This window comes from Panthera uncia, chromosome A2, assembly GCF_023721935.1.
Source record: "Panthera uncia isolate 11264 chromosome A2, Puncia_PCG_1.0, whole genome shotgun sequence".
In the NCBI taxonomy this organism is placed as follows: Eukaryota; Metazoa; Chordata; class Mammalia; order Carnivora; family Felidae; genus Panthera; species Panthera uncia.
In genome coordinates, this window is record NC_064816.1 from 154,519,793 (window position 1) to 154,545,205 (window position 25,413).

Here is a 25,413-nt window from a genome sequence, read left to right on the forward strand (position 1 = left end):
TATATGTATAATATATATACATATATTACATATATACATATATATGTATACAATATATATTACATATATATACATATAATAATATACATATATTATATATTATACATATATACATATATGTATATATGTATATGTATAATATATATGTATAATATATATATATGGGAAAATGTATACGTTAACAAATCTTTGATATTTGCAGCAACTGTGAAGTTGTGTTAAAGCTAACTACTAGCAGAAAGAGAGGAAACATGGCACGTTATAGCTGAAAATGACTAAATCTTTTATTTCATACCTGCTCAAGGCCACCCATTCATTCTCACTGGCACCAATTATTTGTAGCCATGAATGTTTTCCTAAATTTATTCAGATAAGTACTTTTGTTTCCACGTTGTAGAATTACAATAACTCAATTTTCGAATTATGTGTCTCTTTAAACATTATCAAGGCACTAAGAATATAAGTTAACCATTCATCTATCATTACAAATTATTATTATTTTTTTAGATTCTACTTCTGGAAGCATCCAAGAAAACATTGTTTTCTTTTTAAAAATTGACAGTATGGACAATTATATGTGGTATTTATAATAATAGTTTTACTGCAATCTGTAAATTTTGGCAGTATGTAAAAATTTTTTGACTGATTGTCCAAAGTAGTCACCCATGAAACTGTTTCAATGTCTGTGGATTTTATGTTTTTAAATTGCCTTTGGGAATGTCCAGGTGTTAAAGTGCTGAAATAATTAGGAAATGTGAATATGCTCTAAAATTCAGAATTCTGCCATTCTAGAATCTTATTTAAAATCAAAGTTAAAAATACATGAATAGTTCTTTGTAAGCTTGTTGCCCAGAATGAGAGATGCTCAGTTTTGGAGCTGAAGGGACTCTGAGCGATTACCTGTCCCCCTCTCCACTGTACGGGCCCGGAGATTGAGTTGACTTCCCTTAGTGTTAGATCTGAGGTCTCTGGGGTCAGGTCTAGTGCTTTCATGAAGCCTGATGGGTTAGTCATAATGTTGTTCATTCAACTACATACTTCTTAGGTCATGAGAAAACTGCTGTCACCTGAATTTTCTAATAAATTTCCTGCCTCAGCATGCCATGTATCCCCCTAGAATGAAGATATATGCTTTGCTTCTAGGTCAACATGAAGAGAAACACCACCATTGACATTTTAAGGACTTAACTGCCCTGCTATAAGTAGCACTTGTAACATTGTTATGTCCGTCATGCCTTGGGAAGTGCATAAAGCGTCAGGATTGACCTAAACTGTAAAAAAATGTCAAAGCAGAAAGTTGAAAATAGGATGTGTAGGCCCTGAATCAAAATGTATCCTATTTCCAAATTCAGTTCTTTTCTTAATAGTCCCCTTCCCCCAAAAAAACTTTCCTAAAATTAATGTGAATTGGTGACATTTGTGTGCTCTTACATTTTCTGAATTCAAAATGATCCCTTTCTTACAGCTACAAAATTCTGCAATTTCATCAATAGGTTTCTAACATTTTCAGTAGTTTGCGCTTCTGTTCAAAAGAAAATGCCAGATCTCTTGAAGGAGAACCCTTGAGATATGTTAGGAAGAGACATTCAAAGTATAAATTATACAAAAGAAATCTAAAATTCTTAAAATATAAGAAGTCAACTTCAAGTTTATGTATAGCCTTAAAGTAATTTAGGGTTAGAGGGTAGACAGACTAATAATAGTCCCATTCTAATAGACTCAGTAAAATTTGTATTTTTAGCCTGTAAATGTCAAGAAGATTATTTCCTATCGGGTCAGGAAAAAAGCAGGAAGTATCCAAATGGATAAATAAAAAAGAAAATCCTGGGCCTATCTCGTAGGAAACGTAAATGGGAGTGTGGTTTGGGTTCTGTGATTCCCCAGAAAACAGATTCTTCACAATGTAGGGGTGGCCTGTGGTTGGCCTAAGAATTAAACTGGCATAAGGCAGATTAACAGGAGAAAAACATACAACTTGTACTTAATATTTTTATGTGTACATTGGAGCCTTCAGAAGAAAAACAAAGACCCAAAGAAGCCATTAGGTGCAAAGTATGTGTGTATATACATATCTTTTTAAGCAAAGAATGACAAGTTGCAGGGATGTGACAGGACAAAGGAGCTTGGGCTAGCCGCAGAAAATGGTGCGGGCAGTAATTAGGGAGTATTAGGGGGAAACTCATGGAAAATACAGGCTATTTTCGTAAGTTTGTTTGCCTCAGACCTAACTCCTAGTTAGGTGCCAGCTACCCGTCTCTGGTAGTAAGAATGTTGTTTTTCTCTTTTGCATACAGGGAAGGCAACATTTTCATGGGAAATTACATGACCTGTTTTAAGGATGAAAGGTCAGAGGGGCACAGAACCCTTCCTGCATCTTCCTGTTTCGCAAGGGCCTTCAGCTCCAAGGAATCAATATGACAAAGTGGCATATTTTGGGGTGGCATGTACCGAACCCCTACAACATCAGCATAGTACTAACACGGAATTAGCTCATTGATAAAGTGCATCGTGAATTGTCATAATTAGGTGCACAGACCACAGGGTTTAGGTGCAGCAAGCAAGTGAAAAATGAACGATTGACGTTTGTCTGTTCTTTTGTTAAGTCACATGCACTAAATACATGTCCACGCAGCGGGGGAAAAGGAGCGCATTTGTCAAATCGTAACATTCAGCGTTGTGCTCATCTGTGAAGAGATTTGCAGTCTGCCGATCATTTTCCTCAAGGACAATTTAAATATTTCTTTATTGTATTTTTACTTTCATATATGTAGTATTTTAACATGGCTCTCCCTTCTTCTATTTAAAGGAATGAATGCAGTGTAAATACAGTCAGTTCTAATTATTCACAGTAGTTACGTCCTAGAAATATAGTTGCCATGAAGACTGAATTGGCAGATACAGAAACACCGCTCCCAGGAGAAAGGCAGGGTTCAGTTCTTATGAGCCTCTGGTCACTACATTTTTGTCAGCCAATCAATACGTAACTTTGCTTTCTTTGTATTTTTACTTAAGGCCATCTTATCTATTTGGTATGTCTTGTGGGTTCATTAACATTGAACTCACAGCAGCACTCTACGTCTTGCCTGAATCAGGTTTATCAAACACATGGATTTTCTCCATAAGGCACCTCACGGTTTTCTTGCAACTTGGGAGCATTCCATGGCCCTTCAGCACTACTCTGGGGAGAGACACAGTTTAAAAAACAGAATCATCCCCCAAAAAACAAAATGCAAAATATATCTATATCTATATCTATCTATATATATATATATATTTATATATATTTTTTTGCATTTTGTTTTTTATATATATAAATACCATATATAAGTACCATATATATATATATGTATATATACCATATATATATGTGTATATATATATATATATATATACATATATATATATATATATATATAGTACTAAATCGTGAAAGGAACACCTTTTTTATAGTATAAAAGCTGAAACAAGAAGGTAGAGCATTGCCTTATTTGACCTTAGCTGGTAATGTAAGTATCATGTGACTCAAAATTTTGGTCCCTCTTCACATGTCCATGAGTTGGGGATGCAACTAAATTTTAGTGAGTGGGCAAATTTAAATTTGCACATACAGAACCTTCCAGTAATGAAAGGTCAGCTGTACCTGTTAATTGGTGATGCTTTAAAATATATGAAGTTTTCTGGGGCACCTGGGTGGCTCAGTTGGTTAAGCGTCCGACTTTGGCTCAGGTCATGATCTCGCGGTTCGTGAGTTCAAGCCCGCGTCGGGCTCTGTGCTGACAGCTCTGGTCCGGAACCTGCCTCTGATTCTGCGTCTCCCTCTCTGTCTCTGCCCTTGCCCCACTCACTCTCTGTCTCTCAAAAATAAACGTTAAAAAAAAGTTTTAAAAAACAGGAGATTTTCTGTCCAAAATCTCAACGAATGAAGCTCCGGTTTATGGTGGGTTTTTTTTTTCTCCTTCGCTCCCTTCTTTCTCCCTTTCTCCCTCCCTTCTTTTTTATGTTTAGTGTTATTACGGTAGTATAGAGAGAGAGAATTTTGTATCATATGATGCCATTAAAATATGTTTTTTTAACCATCCACTCTTTGTCTTTGTAGCACCAACCAACTAATTTTCTAAAGAATTTGCCTTTTAAGCAATAAAAGTCCTTGTTTATACATACTGAAGTAATTCACAGATAAATTATATCTGGAAAATTAAATTTAGGGTTATTATGATTCACTTAGTCTTATGTTTTGACGGTATTCAAATCTAAAGAGATGTGTGTGGCCAAATAAAAAAATATCTGTGAGGCGCTAGCTAGCAGCCCAAATCAGCTGTTCAACATTTAAAAATAGGGAGATTTCATTGTAGTGTTGGATTTCGGAACTTTCTTGGATACCGAACGTTTGAATAAGCAGAATTGGTGGATAGAGACTGCCTCTCTCGTGAGACATCCCAGATTCTCCCTGTTGTTTCTCAACTGGCAAGACCAGATTTTTAAGCCATTAAGTTAGCATCTTTCCCCTATTGGTTTCTTTAATCCGGGTGCATCTTGCCTGTATTACCCATGCATGTACTTGTGTCAAAAGTGAAAAAGTGAACGATCAGTGGTTTTGACAACAAGCCAGAACCACCGATTTGTGTGAACTGCGTGTCCCCTCTGAGCACGGAACTTATGACTTCTAATTTCAGAAGTCTCCAATTATTTCCGCGCTGTCAGGGCTGGTTTTCTGCACAAGTGGTAGGAGCGTCGCTCATTTATGGAGATGAATTAATTCGGTGCTCAGCAGGGCCTCCGTGGGCGCGTGGGTGTCAGGAAGTAATGGACGGCACCCAAATTCACAGTGAATCAGAATCCCTCCAGTGCCCCCGCCACTGAGGTGTGCTGACGACCGGGCCACGGAGCACTTTTCAGTGTCTTACCAGACAGGTCCCAGCTGCCCTAGTGGAGAGGAGAGAGCACATTGTGTCACAACCTGTGTACGTTCTGGGCTTTATTAATCCTATTTTATGGTTGAGGTAGACGGTTCACCCAAAGGCCTGTGAAATCGAACCAAAAATAAAGCAGAGCTGCAATATACTACATCCTGTGCATAAACTCCAAACATGCTAAGCATATGTTCTGTCTCTTGCAAGTGAGTGCAGATCATGTGTACTCATTTGCCTTTCAGGAAAGTATAGAAAGTAAATAAATAAAAATGACCATCTTTATTAGTCACTTAGTGCGCATATCTAGTTGTCCAGGAAAACGTGGAAAAGCTGTAGAAGTGTATACTGTTTGGAAAGATATTAATTTCACATTTGAAAACAATATTTTCTTGAGGTATGGATTTGAATGAGATAGAGCATTTAATATAGGATAGCTAAAGATTTGAGACACCTCTGAGATTCTTTCGAAACATTAGGGTTGTGCAAATGATTAAATTTAAATATATTTCAAAGAGGAATTTTTGAGACGGTTTTGTTCTATACTAGTTTCAGTTCTATTAAAAATCCTGTTGTTTTTGTGGTGTTGGATTTGTTATACCACTGGAGAAAATTCTGCCTGTAAATATGTGTCTGAAAATCTTCAATCGGTATAGAAGCTTTAACTATTTCACGACTCTGGGTGGCAACGATGCATCATCAAAAAGCTTGACATTCTTTAATGATGGCTACCTTCTGAATTCTGGCTTTGGTATAACCTTTGTCGACACCATTAGATCATCATCAGCTTCTTCGAGGCAAGGTCTTTGCTGTCTCTTCCTCTGCACTGTCTTCCATTCTTCCCGCTCTCTGACATCAGCACAGGAGATATTTTCCCAGGATGCGAATCTGAACATGCGCCTTCCCCTAAGGACGCCGTCATTACTCACATAGACTCCTGTCTTCTGCATGGAGCCTTAGGTTCTTCATGTACCAGTTCTAACCCTGCCCCGAATACGGGACCCTTACATATTAAAGGCACACAGAACTGCTGAGCTCATCTGAACAGTCAGTCGAATATGCTGTTTCCCCATCGGTCTGGATTCCTTATTCCATCTTACTGCTTTTTTCACCTCGGGAGAGTTGGTCTAGTAGTTCTTTCTTAAAACGCACCCCTTTACCTCAGCGACCCCACCTTCTTGGCACAGTGCTACGGGTGTAGAAGTTATTTCACAGGATGGTGGTGGATCTCAGACATTTGATAACGGTTTCTAAAATGTACCATAGAGGAGATTTTTGCGTATCTAGCCCACATTTCTAAGAACTCTTCTTTTTCTTGCTTGGCCAAAACTTTGATTTTTCTCTCCTTCTCTTTTCTGTGATACAGTAAGGGAATTTTCTGCTGAGAGTGTTTTGGAATATAGTGTATCTGAGGGACAGTAAGGCCAACAGGTATGTTTTAAAATACAGTGTGTCTAAAATTTAAAGTACAGTCAGGCTAACAGGTCAAGGAACAACTGCCATTAGGAAGAGAGTTTATTACAGTTCCCAAGAGGAATGCCATGAGGGACAGGAAGGGGGTGCGGGGAACACAAGAAGAAGCATTGGGTCAGCCAGGCAGAGGGAGAAGAGAGAAAAGAGGCAAGAGCCTTAATTATGGGTCCCGGACCCTGTGTGAGAGCCTGACGGAGGAGATGTCCGGTCTGGGCTGTGTGCTCTCGATTGGTTGGTTTTTTATTTGGGGAGTGCGTGTGCAGGAATTAGCTGACCCTGGGGGTGGGGGCGGGGGGAAGCCCCAGATGTGAAAGCCGAGATACAGAAGGTGAAAGACAATGTTAGTACAGAGGGGAGAGCGGAAGCAAGCCGGGGCAGCTGTAGGAAATGACCAGGGTCGTGGAGCCCCGTCACCCCGCTCTGTGTCCACCATTCCCCCTTCACTACTATGGCTATGATTTGTCTTCTCCTCATTACTCTATAAACTACCATGAAAGCAGTGCCTCAAAACAAGTCCCTACCTCCAGTTGCTATCCTTTAGCCTGTGTACAGTTGAAATTTGATCTCAACGCTGACAGCGCAGTTTTAAATGGAACCAGAAATGAAGTCGGTTTAACTGAGTAGTGATAAAAAATGTCTGAAATAAATGTTGGGAATAATTTCTATCAAAATACATTCTGGGGGGTTTATTGATGTCTAGTTCCTTTCTTCATCTGTGGAATATTTACTTAGGATTTATAATTCTAGATAGTCTTCTCCTAAGCAGAAAAATAGATTGTGTATGGTCAAAAACTGTGGAGCTATTTTCAGTAAACGGCAGTATTATCGCAGAGAAGGCAAGTCTAATTTGTTTGACTTTTCAATTTACAAAAATAAATAAAAATAGCTTCCGCATGGATTTCCTACAAATAGATTTTATGCTAATTTTCAGAAATTGCTTATTATCTCTGCATTATCAGATGCATTAGAGCTGTAACTCTGCTCCGAAGTCTATCAGTCTGATTTTCTGATGTCCTGTGTGGTATGAGTGTGCAGGTTGTGAATATGAGAATCACTGTTTTGGGGGAAGCAAAGAGAACCTCAGGCTTTTTGGTTTTTGTGTGTTTTTTGGGGCTTTTTGATGTGGAATAATGTAATTTCAAAAAATTACTAATATTTCCCTGTGTCTTATTCAAGTGGGCCAGCCATGTGATTAGCAAATCATAATTTATCACATTATAGTTTCTCATGAAAGAATCCATTAATAAAAAATAGAGAGAGCAAGTTGTGTATCCCAGGTTAGTGTTAAATTTGTTAAAAGGCAAGTATCTTTTAACCTTATTCAGTTAAGGGGATCCTGGGTGGCTCAGTCCCTTAAGCATCCGACTTCAGCTCGGGTCATGATCTCACGGTTCGTGAGTTTGAGCCCCGTGTTGGGCTCTGTGCTGACAGCTCAGAGCCTGGAGCCTGTTTCAGATTCTGTGTCTCCCTCTATCTCTCCCCCTTCCCAGCTCATGTTCTGTCTGTCTCTCTCTCTTTCTCAAAAATAAACATTAAAAAATAAAAATAAAAAAAACTTATTCAGTTAAAAGGAAAAAATTGTGTATACACACACACACATACACACACACACACACACACACACACACACTGTGTTTAAATTCATACTGGAGCTATATCTTTTAGTCTTTGACTTATAAAGAAACAAACTTATAAAGAAACTCCATGTGAGTATAATAAAAACATTTCATGTTTTAAACTACTTTTTCACATCGGAAGCTCACGGTTGTAAATTTATATGAATACATGCCACTAAATCATGCATAAATCTGTACTCTTAGAGAGTAAACTGCATTGTACCAGGTATGGTTTTGAAGGAAAATAAAAACAGTGGAGTTCTCCTTTTGCCTTGTCTCAAACACCAGTTACATTTAGATCAGTTTAAGAAGTATTTATTTTTCAGGAAATACAAAGAGAAAGAATCCAAAATCTGTACCTTAGGAAAGCTTAGAATCCACAGAGGAAATCAGACCCATCAAGAGATGATTTTAACTTAAGATAAGAAGTGATATGATAAAAGTGTTCAAGGGTGCCATGGGACAGTCATCAAGGGCTATTTCATGGAAGGAAAGACTTTTCTAGTAGGTGAGGATTATCTGAAGGTTGGAGGATGCCTGAACTTTATATATATATATGTGTGTGTGTGTGTGTGTGTGTGTGTGTGTGTGTGTATCTATACATACATAGATATATATACATACACATATAGATACATATAGACACACACACATATAGACACACACACATATATACATACATAGATACATATACATATAGACATATAGACACACACATATAGACACACACACATATATACATACATAGATATATATATACATATATATGTATGTATATATATATGTGTGTGTATGTATGTATGTATATATATACATACACATACACAAACATACACACACACACACAGATGTTTGTAGAAAGAAGGGAGCACAGTGTGAGGGAATGTCCTGGGTGGTGAGCGAGGGATCCAGCTGGTGTACCACAGTTAGCACATAAAGAGAAAAATGGCATTAAAATGTGAGCCATGGAAAAAGGGAGAGGCTCTATCAGGGAGAGTCTTGCAGGCCATGCTGAAGAGTTTTTTGGCCAAAAAGTGTATTTCAGAAAGATCCTCTTAGCTTGTGTGTGGAGAATAGATTTAAGGGAAATTAGGAGGATGGGAATCGTCCACTAACACCGTTAATGCAGTAGATACTCTGTGAGGTGATGGTAGCTTGGTGGTCATACATATAAAAAGTAAGCTGTTTGAAAAACGTACACATGCTCATCTGCGGGGTAACAGAAGGAGCTCCACAGGTGGAGGGAGAGAGCTAGATGGGACAGAGATGCAGGTGTGAATTGGGAGAGAGAAAACAGTGGGCAGTGTAGGCACAGAGGGGAGGGATCCCCTTCTGTGGAGAGACAGAAGGGAGAAGAGAAGCTGTGGATTGTGGCATTGTGTTAGGACAAGAGAAGAACCTCTCCGGACCAAAGGCTGGGGAGTGAGAACTATGGAACCGAAGGTCAGAGTTTTCAAAAGTGCCTGACTTTTCTCTGGACCTAAGCTGTAGCCTGCACCTGGAGGGCTGGGAGCTGGGGCATGGTAATGATCTCAGGGGCGCGCTGGGAGAGAATAGTCCCCTCTCCCGAGTGCTGTGGGAAGAGGATTTATTGCCTCCCAAAGACAAAAGACCCTGCCTGCACCAGCCAGAGCCCCTTTGGTGAAAGGGCAGAGCGGCGTCATTCCAGAACCGAGTCCTTGTGGTGCAAGATTCTTGAAGACAGGGAGTTTTGAATCCCAGCTAAGTGCCTAGGAGACGCTGGAGACCGTGGAGCAGGAAAAACCAGCCTGTCCTCACTGCTCTGTGAGGGCCGCCTGAATGGCGTGGTTTGGGACACCCGGTCTGGGGAGGAGAGATTGGGGGGGGGGTCACCATTTTCCTCCCATTCACCCACACGGTGGGGCTTCAGGGCACACAGGACAGCAGCCCCCAGGGGAGGTGGGACCTGCTTACACGAAACCCCACCCCTCTATGCCTCCTACCTGCTTATCGACGGGAGTGGGACTGACGCTGAACCAGATGGCCTCTCCTCCAGACCACCACAGCCGTGGGTCCCAGGCACCAACAGACAACTCCTGCAGTTTTGAATGTTAGGCTTTCTTTTTCTTTTTTCTTTCCTCTCTTTTCTTGTTCTTTCTACCCTCTTGTTTTTTGGGTTGTTTATTTTTTTTGTTTGATTTTTTTTTTTTCCTTTGGAATCAGGCTCATAGTTTCTCATTTGATTCTTTGTCACATGTTACCATATATATATTTTTTTTCTTTCTCTGCTTTGTTTAATTAGGCATTTTTACTCTATTCTTTTCATACCTTTTCTCTATCTTTGTCGTCTTTATTTTCCTTTCTCTCTCTCTACATTAAGCCTTATAATTTCTTTGAATCTCTGCTGGTGGTTCCCCCCCACCCTTCATTTTTTTTTCTTTGTATGGGAACAGGTCCCCCGTTCTTTCCTTTTTTCCAGGGTTACTTTAACGAACAAATCAAAGCACACCTGGTGGAAGGTCTAAGCAGTCCAGCACTATGAGAAAGGAAGAGCTGACTGACCAGGGGGATAGAGGAGCCAGAGTGCACACAACACACTCAGAAACACTTACTGCAGTGCCAGGCCCTGGACAGTGTACGACCCCTTTTTAATACGGTAGTTTGTTTTTTTTTTTAACGTTTATTTATTTTTGAGACAGAGAGAGACAGAGCATGAACGGGGGAGGGGCAGAGAGAGAGGGAGACACAGAATCGGAAGCAGGCTCCAGGCTCCGAGCCATCAGCCCAGAGCCCGACGTGGGGCTCGAACTCACGGACCGTGAGATCATGACCTGAGCCGAAGTCGGACGTGTAACCGACCGAGCCACCCAGGCGCCCCAATACTGTAGTTTTTGCAGGTACAGGACACATAGCAAGCAATTACAACACATAAAATACAGAAACCTAGTCAAAATGATGAAACAGAAGATTCTCCCCAAAAGAAACTCCAGGAAGAAATGACAGCCAAAGAATTGCTCACGACGGATATAAACAATACAGCTGAACAAGAATTTAGAATAACAGTCACAAGACTAATAGCCGGGCCTGAAAAAAGCATGGAAGACAGCAGAGCATCTAGTGCTGCAGAGATCAAAGACCTAAGAAATAGTGACAGTGAATTAAGAGATGTTGTAAGTGAGATGCAGAATAAACTAGACGAAGTGACAGCAAGGATGGAAGAAGCAGAGGAGAGAGTAGGTGAAATAGGAGATAAAATTATGGACAACAATAAAACAGAAACAAAGAGGGAAAGGAAGTTACTAGACTACTCAGGGAGAATTAGAGACCTAAGTGATTCAGTAAACCAAAGTAATACCCATATCATAGGAGTTCCATAAGAAGAAGAAGGAGAGAAAGGGGCAGAAGGTTTATTTGTACAAATTATGGCTGAGAACTTTGCTAATATGGGGAAAGAAACAGGCATACAAGTCTAAGAGGCACAGAGAACTCCCTTCACAATCAACAAAAATAGGTCAACGGCACAACTTATCATAGTGAAACTGGCAAAATACAAAGATAAAGAGAGAATTCCGAAAGCAACTAGGGACAAACAGGCTTTAACCTACAAGGGTAGACACATAAGGGAAGTAGTAGATATGTCCACTGAAACTTAGCAGGCCAGAAGGGAGTGGCAGGAAATATTCAAATTGCTGAATAGGAAAAAATATGCAACCAAGAATCCTTTATCCAGCAAGGCTTTCATTCAGAATAGGAGAGATAAAGCCTTCCCCAGATAAACAAAAACTAAAGGAGTTCATGACCACTAAACCAGCCCTGTAGGAGATCCCAGGGGGGACTCTGTAAGTGGAATGCAGCAAAGACTACAAAGGACCAGAGACATTACCACAAGCATGAAACCTACAGATAACACAATGACACTAAATCCATATCTTTCAATAATCACTGTGAAAGTAAATTGACTAAATGTCCTCATCAAAAGACATAGGGTATCAGAATGGATAAAAAAAAAAAAGCAAGATCCATCTATATGCTGCCTACAAGAGACTTATTTTAGATCTGAGGACACCTGCAGATTGGAAAAATGGGGGGTAGAGAATGATCCGTCATGCTACTGGATGTCAAAAGAAAGCTGGACTAGCTATACTTACATCAGACAAACTAGATTTTAAAACAAACACTGTAAACAAGAGATGAAACGGGCATTATATCATAATTAAGGGGTCTGTCCATCAAGAAAAGCTAACAATCGTAAATGTTTATGCCCCCAGCATGAAAGTACCCAAATATAGAAATCAATTAATCACAAACATAAATGTATAGATAATAATACCATGATTGTAGGGGACTTCAATACTCCACTTACAACAATGGACAGACCATCTAGGCAAAAAGTCAATAAGGAAACAATGGCTCCGAATGACACATTGGACCAGATGGACTTAACATATATATTCATAACTTTTCACCCAAAAGCAGAATACAGATTGTTCTCAAGTGCACATGGAACATTCTCCAAAATAGATCACATACTGGGTCACAAAATAGCTGTCAACAAAAGGATTGGGATCATACCATGCATATTTTCAGATCACAATGCTATGAACTTTGAAATAAACCAGAAGAAAAAATTTGGAAAGCCCCCAGATACATGGAGGTTGAAGAACATCCTACTAAAGGATGAATGAGTCAACCCTGAAATTAAGAAATTAAAAAAAATAGGTGAAGCAAATGATGTGAAAACATGATAGTCCAAGCCCTTTGAGATGCAGCACAGGCAGTCCTAGAAGGAAAATACATTGCAATTCAGGCCTATCTGAAGAAGCAAGAAAGGTCCAAAATACAGAACCTAACCTCACACCTGAAGGAGCTAGAAAGGGAGCATCAAAGACAGTCCAAAGCAACCAGAAAAAGAGAAATAATAAAGATTAGAGCAGAAATAAACAGAATAAAAAAAAAAACAGTATAAAAGATCAATGTATCAACAGCTGTTTTTTTTGAAAGAATAAACAAAATTGATAACCCCCTAGACAGACTTCTCAAAAAAAAAAAAGACGACACAAAATAGATAACATCATGAATTAAAGAGGAGATCACAACCCACACCACAGAAATACGAACCGTTATTAGAGAACATTATGAAAAATTACATGCCCACAAACTGGACAACTTGGGAGAAATGGACAAGTTCCTACGCATTCACACTGTACCAAACTCAAATGGGAAGAATTAGAAAATTTGAACAGACCCATAACCAGTGAAGAGATTGAATAGGTTATCAAAAAATCTCCCAACAAATAAGAGTCCTGTGTCAGATGGCTCCCCAGGGGAATTCTACCAGGCATTAAAAGCAGAGTTAATACCTATTCTGTTCCAAAAAATAGAAATAGAAGGAAAGCTTCCAGACTCATCCTATGAAGCCAGCATTGCCTTGATTCCAAAACCAAAGACCCCACTAAAAAGGAGAATTATGGGCCAATATCCTTGATGAACATAGATGTAAAAATTCTCAACAAGATACTAGCAAATCGAATTCAACAGTGATTATTTTTTTAATGCTTATTTATTTTTGAGAGACAGAGCATGAGCAGAGGAAGGAAAGAGAAAGAGGAAGACACAGAATCCGAAGCAGGCTCCAGGCTCTGAGCTGTCAGCAGAGAGCCTGACACACGGCTCGAACCCACTAACTGTGAGATCATGACCTGGGCCAAAGTTGTACACTTAACCTACTGAGCCACTCAAGCACCCTAAACTCAACAGTATATTGAAAGCATTATTCACCATGATCACGTGGGATTCATTCCTGAGCTTCAGGGCTGGTTCAGTATTTGTAAATCAACCAACATGTTGCATCACATTAATAAAAGAAAGGATAAGAACCATATGATCCTGTCAATAGAAGCAGGAAAAATATTTGACAAAATACAGCATCCTTTCTTAACAAAAACCCTCAAGAAAGTCGGGATAGAAGGAACATACCTTAACATCATAAAAGCCATATATGAAATTCCCACAGCTAATATGATCGTCAATGGGGAAAACTGAGAGCTTCCCCCCTGGGATCAGGAACACAACAGGGATGTCCACTCTCACCACCGTTGTTTAACATAGTGTTGGAAGTCCTAGCCTCAGCAGTCAGGCAACAAAATGAAATGAAAGGCATCCAAATTGGCAAAGAAAGTCAAACTTTCACTCTTCACAAATGACATGATACTCTACATGGAAAACCAGAAAGACTCAACCAAAAAACTGCTAGAGCTTATACATGAATTCAGCAAAGTTGCAGGATATAAAATCAGTATACAGAAATCAGTTGCATTTCTATACACCAATAATGAAGCAACAGAAAGAGATATCAAAGAATCATTCCCATTTACAATTGCACCAAGAACTATAAAATACCTAGGAATAAACCAACCAAAGAGATAAATGATGTGTATGCTGAAAACCATAGAAAGCTTATGAAAGAAATTGAAGACACAAAGAAATGGAAAAACATTCCATGCTCATGGATTGGAAGAACAAATATTGTTAAAATGTCAATACTACCCAACGCAATCTACACATTCAGTGCAGTCTCAATCAAAATAGCACCAGCATTCTTCACAGAACTAGAACAAACGATCGTAAAAGTGTATGGGTCCACAAAAGACTCTGAATAGTCAAAGTAATGTTGAAAAAGAATACCAAAGCTGGAGGCATCACAATTCCAGACTTTAGCCTGTATTACAAAGCTGTAATCATCAAGACAGTATGGTATTGGCACAAAGACAGACACATAGACCAATGGAATAGAATAGAAAACCCAGAAATGGATCCACAAATATATGGCCAACTAATCTTCGACAAAGCAGGAAATACTATCCAGTGGAAGAAAGACAGCCTCTTTAGCAAATGGTGCTGGGAGAACTGGACAGCGACATGCAGAAGAATGAACCTGGACCACTTTCTTACACCATACACAAAAATGAACTCAAAATGGATGAAAGATGTAAATGTGAGACAGGAAACCAAAATCTACAGGAGAGAACAGGCTGCAACCTCTTTGACCTCAGCTGCAGCAACTTCTTACCTGACATGCCTCTGGAGGCAAGGGAAATAAAAGCAAAAATGAATTGTTGGGACTTAAGACAAAAAAGCCTCTGCACAGCAAAGTAAATAACAAAACTAAAAGGCAACCAATGGGATGGGAGGAGATAGTTGCAAATGATATATCAGATAAAGGGTTAGTATCAAAAATCTATAGGGGCGCCTGGGTGGCTCAGTCGGTTAAGCGACCGACTTCTGCTCAGGTCATGATCTCACGGTCCGTGAGTTCGAGCCCCGCGTCGGGCTCTGTGCTGACAGCTCAGAGCCCGGAGCCTGTTTCGGATTCTGTGTCTCCCTCTCTCTGACCCTCCCCTGTTCATGCTCTGTCTCTCCCTGTCTCAAAAATAAATAAAGTGTTAAAAAAATAAAAAAATAAAAAAATAAAAAATCTATAAAGTACCAAACTCAATACACAAAAAGCAAATAATCCAGTGAAAAAATGGGCAGAAGATATGGATAGACACTTTTCCAAAGAAGACATTCAGATGGCAAACAGATGCACGAAATGATGCTCAACATTGCTCATCATCAGGGAATTACAAATCAAAACCACATCGAGGTACCACCTTATTCTGGTCAGAGTGGCTAAAATTAACAATTTAGGAAACAACAGATGTTGGCAAGGATGTGGAGAGTGTTACCCTCTTGCACTGTTGGTGGGTATGCAAACTCATACAGCCACTAAAAATTAAATTAAATTTTAAATCCTCTAAAAATTAAAAGTATCTAAAAGATACTACTAGGAATGTATCTAAAGGATACAGGAGTGCTGATTTGAAGGGGCACATGCACCCCAATGTTTACAGCAACACTATCTACAATAGATAAATTATAGAAAGAGCCCAAATGTCCATCAACTGGTGAATGGATAAAGAAGATATGGTATATATACACAATGGAATACTACTCGGTGATGAAAAAGACTGAGATCTTGCTGGTTTTGCACAACGTGGATGGAACTGGAGGGTATTTTGCTAGGTGAAATAAGCCAGTCAGAGAAAGACAGATATCATATGCTTTTACTCATGTGGAATTTGAGAAACTTAGCAGATGACCATAGGGGAAGGGAAGGAAAAATTAGATACAATAAGGGAGGCAAACTGTAAGAGACTCTTAAATACAGAGAACAAACTGAGGGGTGATCGGGGTGGGATAAATGCGTGATAGGTATGAGGAAGGCACTTGTTGGGATGAGCACTGGGTGTTGTATACAAGTGATGAATCACGGGAATCTACTCCTGAAGCCAAGACTGCATTTATGTTAGCTAACTTGACAATAAGTAAAATATTAATAAAAAAGAAAGAAAGAAAACATAGACATTTTAAATTTCACAGGGCTTGGAACTGGGTAGATGTGACTGCATGAGATAGGAAGACACTAAAGAAAGCCTCAGGTCTCTGTCTTGAGTGACTGGATAATGGATCCAAGGGCAGAGGTAGCCGGCCCAGAGAAGGAATTATGTGTTGGATGCGTAGAGTTAGATTTACCTGTGGAAAGTCCATGTGGATCTTCCAGGCAGTTAGATACCAGAGTCCAATCCTATGGAAAAATAAAATCAGACTCCTCTGATGTTGTTTTTCTGCCATGAGTTATCAAGTACTTAAGGGCAAAGCAACACAATTTAAGGAGAAATACTGCACAAATTGTGAGATGCTGACCTTCATGTAAGAGCCTTGAAGGTTTTTGTTTTATTACTTCCCCCAAATAGAAGTGACTTTTCAGAGTCTATATCTAGATAATTTTTGAAGTATTTGGAAAAGGCTTATTTTGCTGCTATTATTCTAAATTATCTGTTATTGACATTTTGGAATCTATTTTAACTCTTTAGGTTTAAACCACAGGTATACTGAAAGAAAAGGCAGTGGTTTAGAAGAAAGAAATTAATCAGATCAGAGTAGTGTGCAGATGAGATGAGATAGATTATGTTCCTCCAGAGTTAATGTCTGTTGGTTGAATAATACCAAGTTAATTAATAATAATGGAACGAATTGTACCCCTCCACCCCCCACACACAAAAAATAGCCTAACGTTACCATTCTTTTCTTCTGATAGTTGAAACCTTGGATATATGAAAAATTGTCATGCCCAAGGGGAATCAGAATGGTTCTTGAAATTTCTTCCAATCTGGTGATTCTAATTTTTAATGAAAAAGTAAAATAATAGTGTATTTAATACTTTAATCCAATTTATTGAAATATGAATGACAACATGAAATCATTTAACAAATACTTACTGAGTCCCAACTGTTTCTAAGGCACTGAGTAGTGGGCTTCAGGATGAAGGAAAACAAAGTCTCTGATGCATATGGTTTCAGAAGAGGAGAATGGGTACCATGCTGTAAATATATAAACACATGAACGTGTCAGGTAGAGATAAATGTTGTGAAGAATAGAAGTGAGTTGAATAGATGGAGAGTAAAGATGGCAGCAGGCATGCTGTTTTGTAAGGAATGGTCAACGTATTCAAAATAAAATGGGGCATCTGTTGGATCAGTTGGTAGGCATCCAACTTGTGGTTTTCTGCTCAGGTCATGATATCATGGTTTGTAAGATTGAGCCCCACATCGGGCACTGTGCTGTTAGTGTGGAACCTGCTTGGTTTTCTCTTTCTCCCTTTCAGTCTCTGTCCTTCGCTCACATACATGTTCTCTCTCTCTCAAAATAAATAAACATTAAAAAAGATACCCATACTTTAAAAAAGTATATATAGATTTGCATTTATGCAACATTTACAAAACTAAGGAAATTTCACCTGGTAGTGTTTTTAAACTTTACTTCCAGAGATATATTTCAAACTATTGAAAGTGGCCTGGGTATGTATTTATATAAATGTAATGTTAAAAATGGGTGCCTGGCTGGCTCAGTATGTAGAGCATGTGACACTTGATCTCAAGGTCATGAGTTCAAGACCCATGTAGAGCATAGAGCTTACATAATATGATGTACAAAATAGGAAATTATTTTTTTTCCAAAATAGGAAATTATTTTTAAAACTTAAAGCTCATGTGCAGTAGAGTACTATGTAACCACTGAACATTTCATTGAAGAAAAATTTAGCAGAAAAAATACTGGAATAATATATATAGAAAAACATTGAGTATTTTGATAACTACGTGGTATAATTGTATATAATGTAAATGGCCTTTTTTGGCTTTCAGATCTGATATAAAATTTTTACAGTGAGTACATATTTTATGATAATAAAACAACTTATTTTAAAATATCAAAGCCTTTAGATTACCACTTAAATTAATGGTCACTTCAGGGGCGCCTAGATGGCTCAGTCGGTTAAGCATCCAATGTCAGCTCAAGTCATGCTCTCATGGTCTATGGGCTCTAGCCCTGCGCTGGGCTCTGTGCTGACAGCTGAAAGCCTGGAGCCTGCTTCGCATTCTGTGTCTCTCTCTCTTTGCCCCTGCCCCTGATCACACTCTGTCTCCCTTGTCAAAATAAAATAAAGATATGAAAAAAAAATTAATCATTTCAGTGTATTTAAATAGTAATCAGTAATCACTTAAATATTATTACTGCTTTTAAAAGTCACTATGCAAAAAGATTTGATTGAAATGGAGAGACCTTCAAAATCATAGCAAATCTTTGTGAAATCAGTTACTAAGAAATACTTCATAAATTTGTGTCCTTTTTCTTTCAGTCATCTGTTTGTGTGAAAGGATATAAAATACAGATAGATTACAATGATGTATATTTACAGAAAAACTATTTTGTGCTTTCTAAAAAACTAAAAAAACAAGCTGTAAGTTTCTCAGTACCGTGCTAATTTGGGGCTTCTTGGAAAAATGTCTGATTTCTACATTCGGGGCAAGGACATTGCAAGATGAAGTTAGAGAATTTTGTAGTGCCAGGAAGTGAGGAATTGAGTGAGTAAGAGAGAGAGAGAAAGAGAGGGAGAGAATGCGAAGGGGGAGGGGGGGCAGAGCAGGAGGTGCCACAGGGCAAATAGACGAAAGAGACGGTCTGAAAGAGCTCCTGATGGCCAAAGCTGGAACACTTTGAGTACTGGCAGTATTCAGTTCAGCTAAAAGCATAAACATGTGTAATCTCACAGTGATATACACGAGTAAATGAATAGAACAAATCTTCCTTCCAGAAGAATTCCAAGCAATACATGTAGATACTTCTGTCTCCATGAGGTGGAGTTAATTCCCCTTACCCTAAGTATGGACTGAACCCTGGTGACTCACTTCCCCAGAGAGTAAAAGGAAACAAAACAAAACAGGAAAAACAGTAAGGTGGCAGATATCACCTTAGCCAACGTCACCAGGGAGAAGTTACGTTGAGATGGTGCTTCTCCTGGTAAGTGATGACACCGCAAGTCTGTGGTGGTCTCCCCAAACAGCTATAACACCAGTCCAGTCCTCAAAGATTCAGACCTACGTAGGCTGAGGAAGAGTCAGCAAAATATGAGTCTTCTAAAGTGTCAGAGTTAGAGAGGACTGAGAAACTGTCACCAGTTGGAGGAAACTAAGGAAACATGCTGACTGAATGCATCGCGAAATCCTGAAAAAGAAAAGACAAGACATTTGTGAAAGCTGGTGAAATCTCAACATGGTCTGTATTTCAATGAATAGTGTTCTACCTAAGTTAATGTCTTAGATTTGACACACATGCAGGTTACGTACAGTGTTAACAGTAGAAGAAGCTGAGTGAGGGTGTATGGGAACCCTGTTCTGTCTTTGGAACCTTTTCTGTTTATCTGAAATTATTCCAAAATAAAAGTTTTATTATAAAGAAAATAGCAAAAACAAATTAGCATTGAAGAAATTGGACATCTGAGTGATGGTATGTTTTTAGCTAGCAAAAATCCTCTTTTGGAAAAAAAGTGACATAAAAACTAATGTTTATTGACAAATACCAAACAGTAGAGTGTAATCCATATGTTTGTGTGTGTATATATATACATACATATGGAGTATATAGATTTGTTATATACATATACACACACATATTCTGTGTATGCAAATTCAAATGATCAGAAATGGACATTATGAGTGGCACCTGAATGGCTCAGTTGGTTAAGCGTCCAACTTTGGCTCGGGTCATGATCTCACCATATGTGAGTTTGAGCCCTGGATCTGGCTCTGTGCTGATAGCTCAGAGCCTGGAGCATGCTTCAGATTCTGTGTCTTCCTCTGTCTCTGCCCCTCCCCTGCTTGTGCTCTCTCTCTCAAAAATAAATAAACATAAAAAAATTAATAAATGGACATTATGAGTAGCTATTTCAGTAAAATAGAATTATGTCCTTTTGATTTTGTTCTTTTTTAAAATTTTTTTAATGTTTATTTATTTTTGAGACAGAGACAGAGCATGAACAGGGGAGGGTCAGAGAGAGAGGGAGACACAGCATCTGAAACGGGCTCCAGGCTCTGAGCTGTCAGCCCAGAGCCCGACGCGGGGCTAGAACTCACGGACCGCGAGATGGTGACCTGAGCCCAAAGTCGGACGCTTAACCGACTGAGCCACCCAGGCACCCCATTGATTTTGTTCTTTAACCCTTTTGTATTCTCAGTTCTTTTGCAAGAAAGTGAAATATTTATAAGAAAACAGGAAATCAGAAGTAGTTCCTAAGCACTTATTTTGGAGTGCTGTATTCAAATGCATTTTTATTTCTTTCAAACAAATAGGCTAAATTACCATTTCAAATTATGTATATGCTTACTTTATGTGAGTTGCTTGGTGCATGAAGGTCAATAAAACATGAATTAGCTAAAACATACAATTTCTCAACTAATATTTTTAAATATTATTTATCTAAAACTCAAGCTGCTTATCAGTCAACATTTTGAACCATAACCAAAGGAAATGACATCTTGTCTCTCTCTCTCCACCCCTCCATACACACACACACACACGCACACACACACACACACACACACACACCCCTATGCATATATCTATATATAATGATGTTTGGATAATTCCTCACATTAAATAGGTGGGTAGGTGGGTAGATGAATAACTGTGTAAAATGTAGAAGGATGTGCACCAACCTTTTGCCCATATTGATCATATTGGTGATCTCCTATGTTCAGAATTTACTTTCTACATCTCTTTTTCTGTATTAATTTCCTTTCAATTGGAAACATACATTATATTTTAGTAAAAAATATAGCAAAGATAGTTTTTAAATATTAAAATCTTTAGATGGTAAACCCTCCTCCAAAATATCCAAAATCGGAAAGTAAAGACTAACAATGAAATTAAAATAAAAAGAAAAGAAAACAGCCTTCTCTACCATGACATTTTGATGAATTGGGCACGTTACCAGCTCTCTGAGTTATTGTTAGAAACAGAATCGGGGAAGCACTGTGATTTTGCATTCAGTCTTTGACTAGCCATTGTTGTTGTTCAGATTGCTTAAACAGTTCAGCCATACATATTTAATCACTGCATAGAAAACTTAATTCTAGGGAGTGATAAGCAATCAGGGTAATAGGGGTGGGGGGGAAGGTGGCTTGTCCCAAAATAAGCACAACATAGTATTAGATGTCAAATGAAATTTAAATATATTTTTGTAGGAAATAGAATTAAATTCTGATAGTTTTTATAATATCCCAGACTCTCTTCAGAGTGTACAGTATGTTTTTCTGTAAGAATTTTATATCACAGGTTATTTAGAGGAATTTTGTAATTTCAAAGATCACTCTAAGCTCACGTCCACATACTGATATGCAAGCTTTAACTTAGTCATAGGAGAACAGCTTTGGTTTCATAATGCAAGAGAGCTGGCTTGCAGAGCGTTTTATCAGTTTCTCGAATGACCATTGACCACTTACCATTTGTCAGATGAGTGTTGGTCCACATGAATAGTGTTCCTTTATGTGTTTCTTAATATTCTAGGGCTGCGTGAAGAGATCAACCATGCCCGTCCTTCTCCTCACTTTTTCCATTGCCCTAAAAGTGAGGACGAGAGGCACCAACATTTGTGCTATTCTGTGCCTGGAACTGATTGTAGATTTTGATTTAGAAGAAGATAGGGGAGGGGTGAATTCTTTCTTCTATCTAAGCTCGGGGAACATTTCCTTCCTGAGAGATGAATGGGGAATATTTTATGTCAATTAATATATATTGAAGGTGTATAAAACAATGATGTGTCTATTATTCAACTGTCACTGACACGAAATTGACTGCAAAATTACTTTCTGGAGTTCAGAATTTACTCCCTCCTCCTGACTTTTCGTTTATGCACTTTTCAAGACAAAAAGTAATTTCTACTGACTGCTGGATTATAAATTCAACCTGGGATTTTATAATCATATTCCACTTTTTTTCTCTCTTACCTCTCATCACAGATGATAAAGATATTGCAATTGGAATTCAGCTGTGACAGTATAGATGATTAAGCTAAAGTCTAATTGGCTTTGCAGTGTTAGCAGAAGCCTAAATTTAATGGTTGGTTTTTCCCCCATAGTAAAATAAACCTCTGTGATTTACAGCCTTTGAGAACAGAATTCTGTTGATTAAGAAGATCTTTTTATGGACAGTAAAGAATTGACTATATGGATGAAAATTTAAAGTGAAAGTTATATTTTTCTTTCTGAACTTTGTGGAATGCAACAATTCTCTAATTAAATAAGAACTAAATAAGAGCAAAACTTGTAATGGCAAGTGATGCACAAAGTGGATGTGGCCGTGGTGACTACATTCTGCCCCACCACCGAAGCTACCATGGTAGCTTGGTGGCCCGCTTAAAGTATTCCCTGTGGCAACTGAAGCAAACAAGTGCCAGAGAACTAGGACAGGAGATGAGAAAACATTTCTCCAGGAGACTTTAAACTTGTTATTATTTTTCTCCAATGTCACTCTGGAATTCTTTAGCATGACCTTGCCCCAAACTGAGAGGCGGGCTTCATTCAGGCTTGTAATTCTAAAGTAATTAAAGCTATCTAGTTTGACTAGGTTTTATTTTATTTTTTAAATTTGTTTTTGATATTTATTCATTTCTGAGAGAGAGAGAGAGAGAGAGAGAGAGAGAGCACGAGCTGTCTCTGGGGGAGGGGCAGAGAGGGAGACTTAGAATCCAAAGCAGGCTCCAGGCTCTGAGCTGTCAGCGCAGAGCCCGAAGTGGGACTCGAACCATGAACTGTGAGATCATGACCTTAGCTAAAGTCAGACGCTTAATAGACTGAGCCACCCAGGTGCCCCATGACTAGGTTTTCTATTATTTAAAAGTAAAAGCTAAAAGGAAAGGATTTTTACAAATATTTTTAATGACAAAGGTCTAATTATAACTAAGCTTCTGTTTGTACTCAAAACTTGATATGAATAATTACAGTTCATCTTTGAGCCATCCCATGGATTGGAAACTTACTAACCAATGGTGCATAATAAGTAAGATTCATTTCATTTTTCTTTCTGGTGTGAGTAAGTAGCAATTATGAAACTAATCCACTCCCCCCCATCACCTGTTTCTAAGGATGGTGACAAAATTGTTCATGCTTCCAAAAAGTTTATATAATTTTATGTCTTCAATAAAATTCTCTAAACTCAAATTAGAGTTACTCTAGTCAGAGATGAGGCTAGATATTTGTTCTTCTAACGCATATATGGGCAAGGATGTCTTTGCTCATGGTAGCAAAAAACATGGGCAGTCTGTCTCTCTCTTCCAAAGACATGCGGCTAACAAGAAATTTCAGGCAGATGTGAGGTCCAAGAGCAAATAGTAAAAAGCTTCTTAAAGTTCAATTAGCTATAAACTCTGGGTACTACCATAAAGGCTACTGAAAATGGAGTTGAACATAAACCGTTAGAAAAATGAGTACACCCTCAAACCCTGCATTCCAGGATCCTTTATTCCTATATCAAAAAATAAATTTGTGAGTGAAGTGTATATTTAAAAACCATGAGTAGCCCCATTTAAGAAAGATAATATTAAAATCTCATAATACGTCAAAGATTTTTAAAAAATTACTTTTTTCCAGTAAACTCCAGACTCCCAAGTTAATATTTGAAGCATATAAATAATTAATGGAATTTATGTTGTTAGTATTATAATTGAAGTAAGATTTTATGCTACCAAAGGTCCCTTTGATCATTTTTTATGAATACCCTCCATAAAATTTATTTCAGAACACATAAGCCAAAAGAAGAAATAGAACAAGAACCAGGACTCCAGATTTTTCAGGAAAAAACACTTCTTTCTCATTTATTCTGTGCAGACATCCATCGGAAGTGGGTGTATTTTGCAGTGGGTAGCAACACAGAAGAATTGAAATAAAATGTTACTTGTTTCTTCTTTTAGGGGCTGATGTTATCAACTTTGATGGCCACGTTGTGTTACCATATAGATTCAGAAACAAGAAGATGAAAACACTTAAAGATGTCATCGCCTTGAAATTTAAAACCTCTGAAAGTGAAGGGGTGATCTTGCATGGAGAAGGACAGCAAGGGGATTACATTACCCTGGAACTGAAAAAAGCCAAGCTGGTCTTCAGCTTAAACCTAGGTATGTTCTGACTTTTGGCCCCATTCTTTCCTTTTATTAGTATTCCCATTAGTAAAATGTTAATGTTGCTTAATCCTTAAAACATAAATTATAAAAAAAAAAACATTTCCTGTTATGTTTTCAATTTATTTTTAATCCATAGTGGGTTAATCCATTTTAATTTGCATATACTTATTTATTAAAAAATAATTATTACATTCTTGGCCTAAGCAAGGTACTATACTAATATCTGAGATATGGTGGTGAGCAAATAGAGAAGGTCCTTGAGTTCATGAAATGTATGACCTAGTGGAGGAGTCAGATGATATCTTATCTATTATTATTTTAAAACAACTGGATCAAAAGCAAAGACTTCAAATAATGAGAAGTAGTATCAGCTCCATTAAATAGGCTAAGATGATAAAGGATACTACAGAGGCAAGAAGGGTCGACATTGGAATAAGTGTTGAGGAATATCCTTCCCGGGAAGGTACTCAAGCTGAGATCTCAGTTATGACTAAAACTAGCCATGAGAATGCTGAGGAGAAAAAGCAGTCCAAGGTAGCAATCCCTACTGATGAAAATCTGGCCTGCTCGGGGAACAGGAAGGAGGCTGGTGGGGGTGGATGAAATGAATCAGTGGGAGAGAAGACAAAATCTGGAAGTTGGGGATTGTTCAAATCCTATTAAGATGCTGTATGGCATGGTAAAGGTTTTAGATATTATTCTTTAAGGAAGAGACGCTATAGGTAGGCTTTAAACCATGTGGCCTCATGATCTTATTTTTAAAAGTTTTGCTGAGTCTTCTGTAAAATAAAATGCTTGTGTTTGCACAAGAGGCAAAGCCAGACTTCCGCATCATGCAAGTGAGGGATGGCCCTGGCTTGCGGAGGTGGCCGTCAGCAGAGATGCAGGGAAGTAGGTCTAG

General features: G+C 38.4%; 1 protein-coding gene across 1 annotated transcript in view; it reads left to right on the forward strand.

The window, feature by feature from the left end:
* The window catches only part of CNTNAP2 (contactin associated protein 2), a 1,963,583-nt gene that overhangs the window by 875,901 nt on the left and 1,062,269 nt on the right, over positions 1-25,413 (forward strand). Inside the window, exon 5 of the mRNA XM_049643059.1 lies at positions 24,303-24,506. Within this exon, the coding sequence (XP_049499016.1) occupies positions 24,303-24,506 (204 nt within the window). The remainder of the gene's footprint in view (positions 1-24,302; positions 24,507-25,413) is intronic.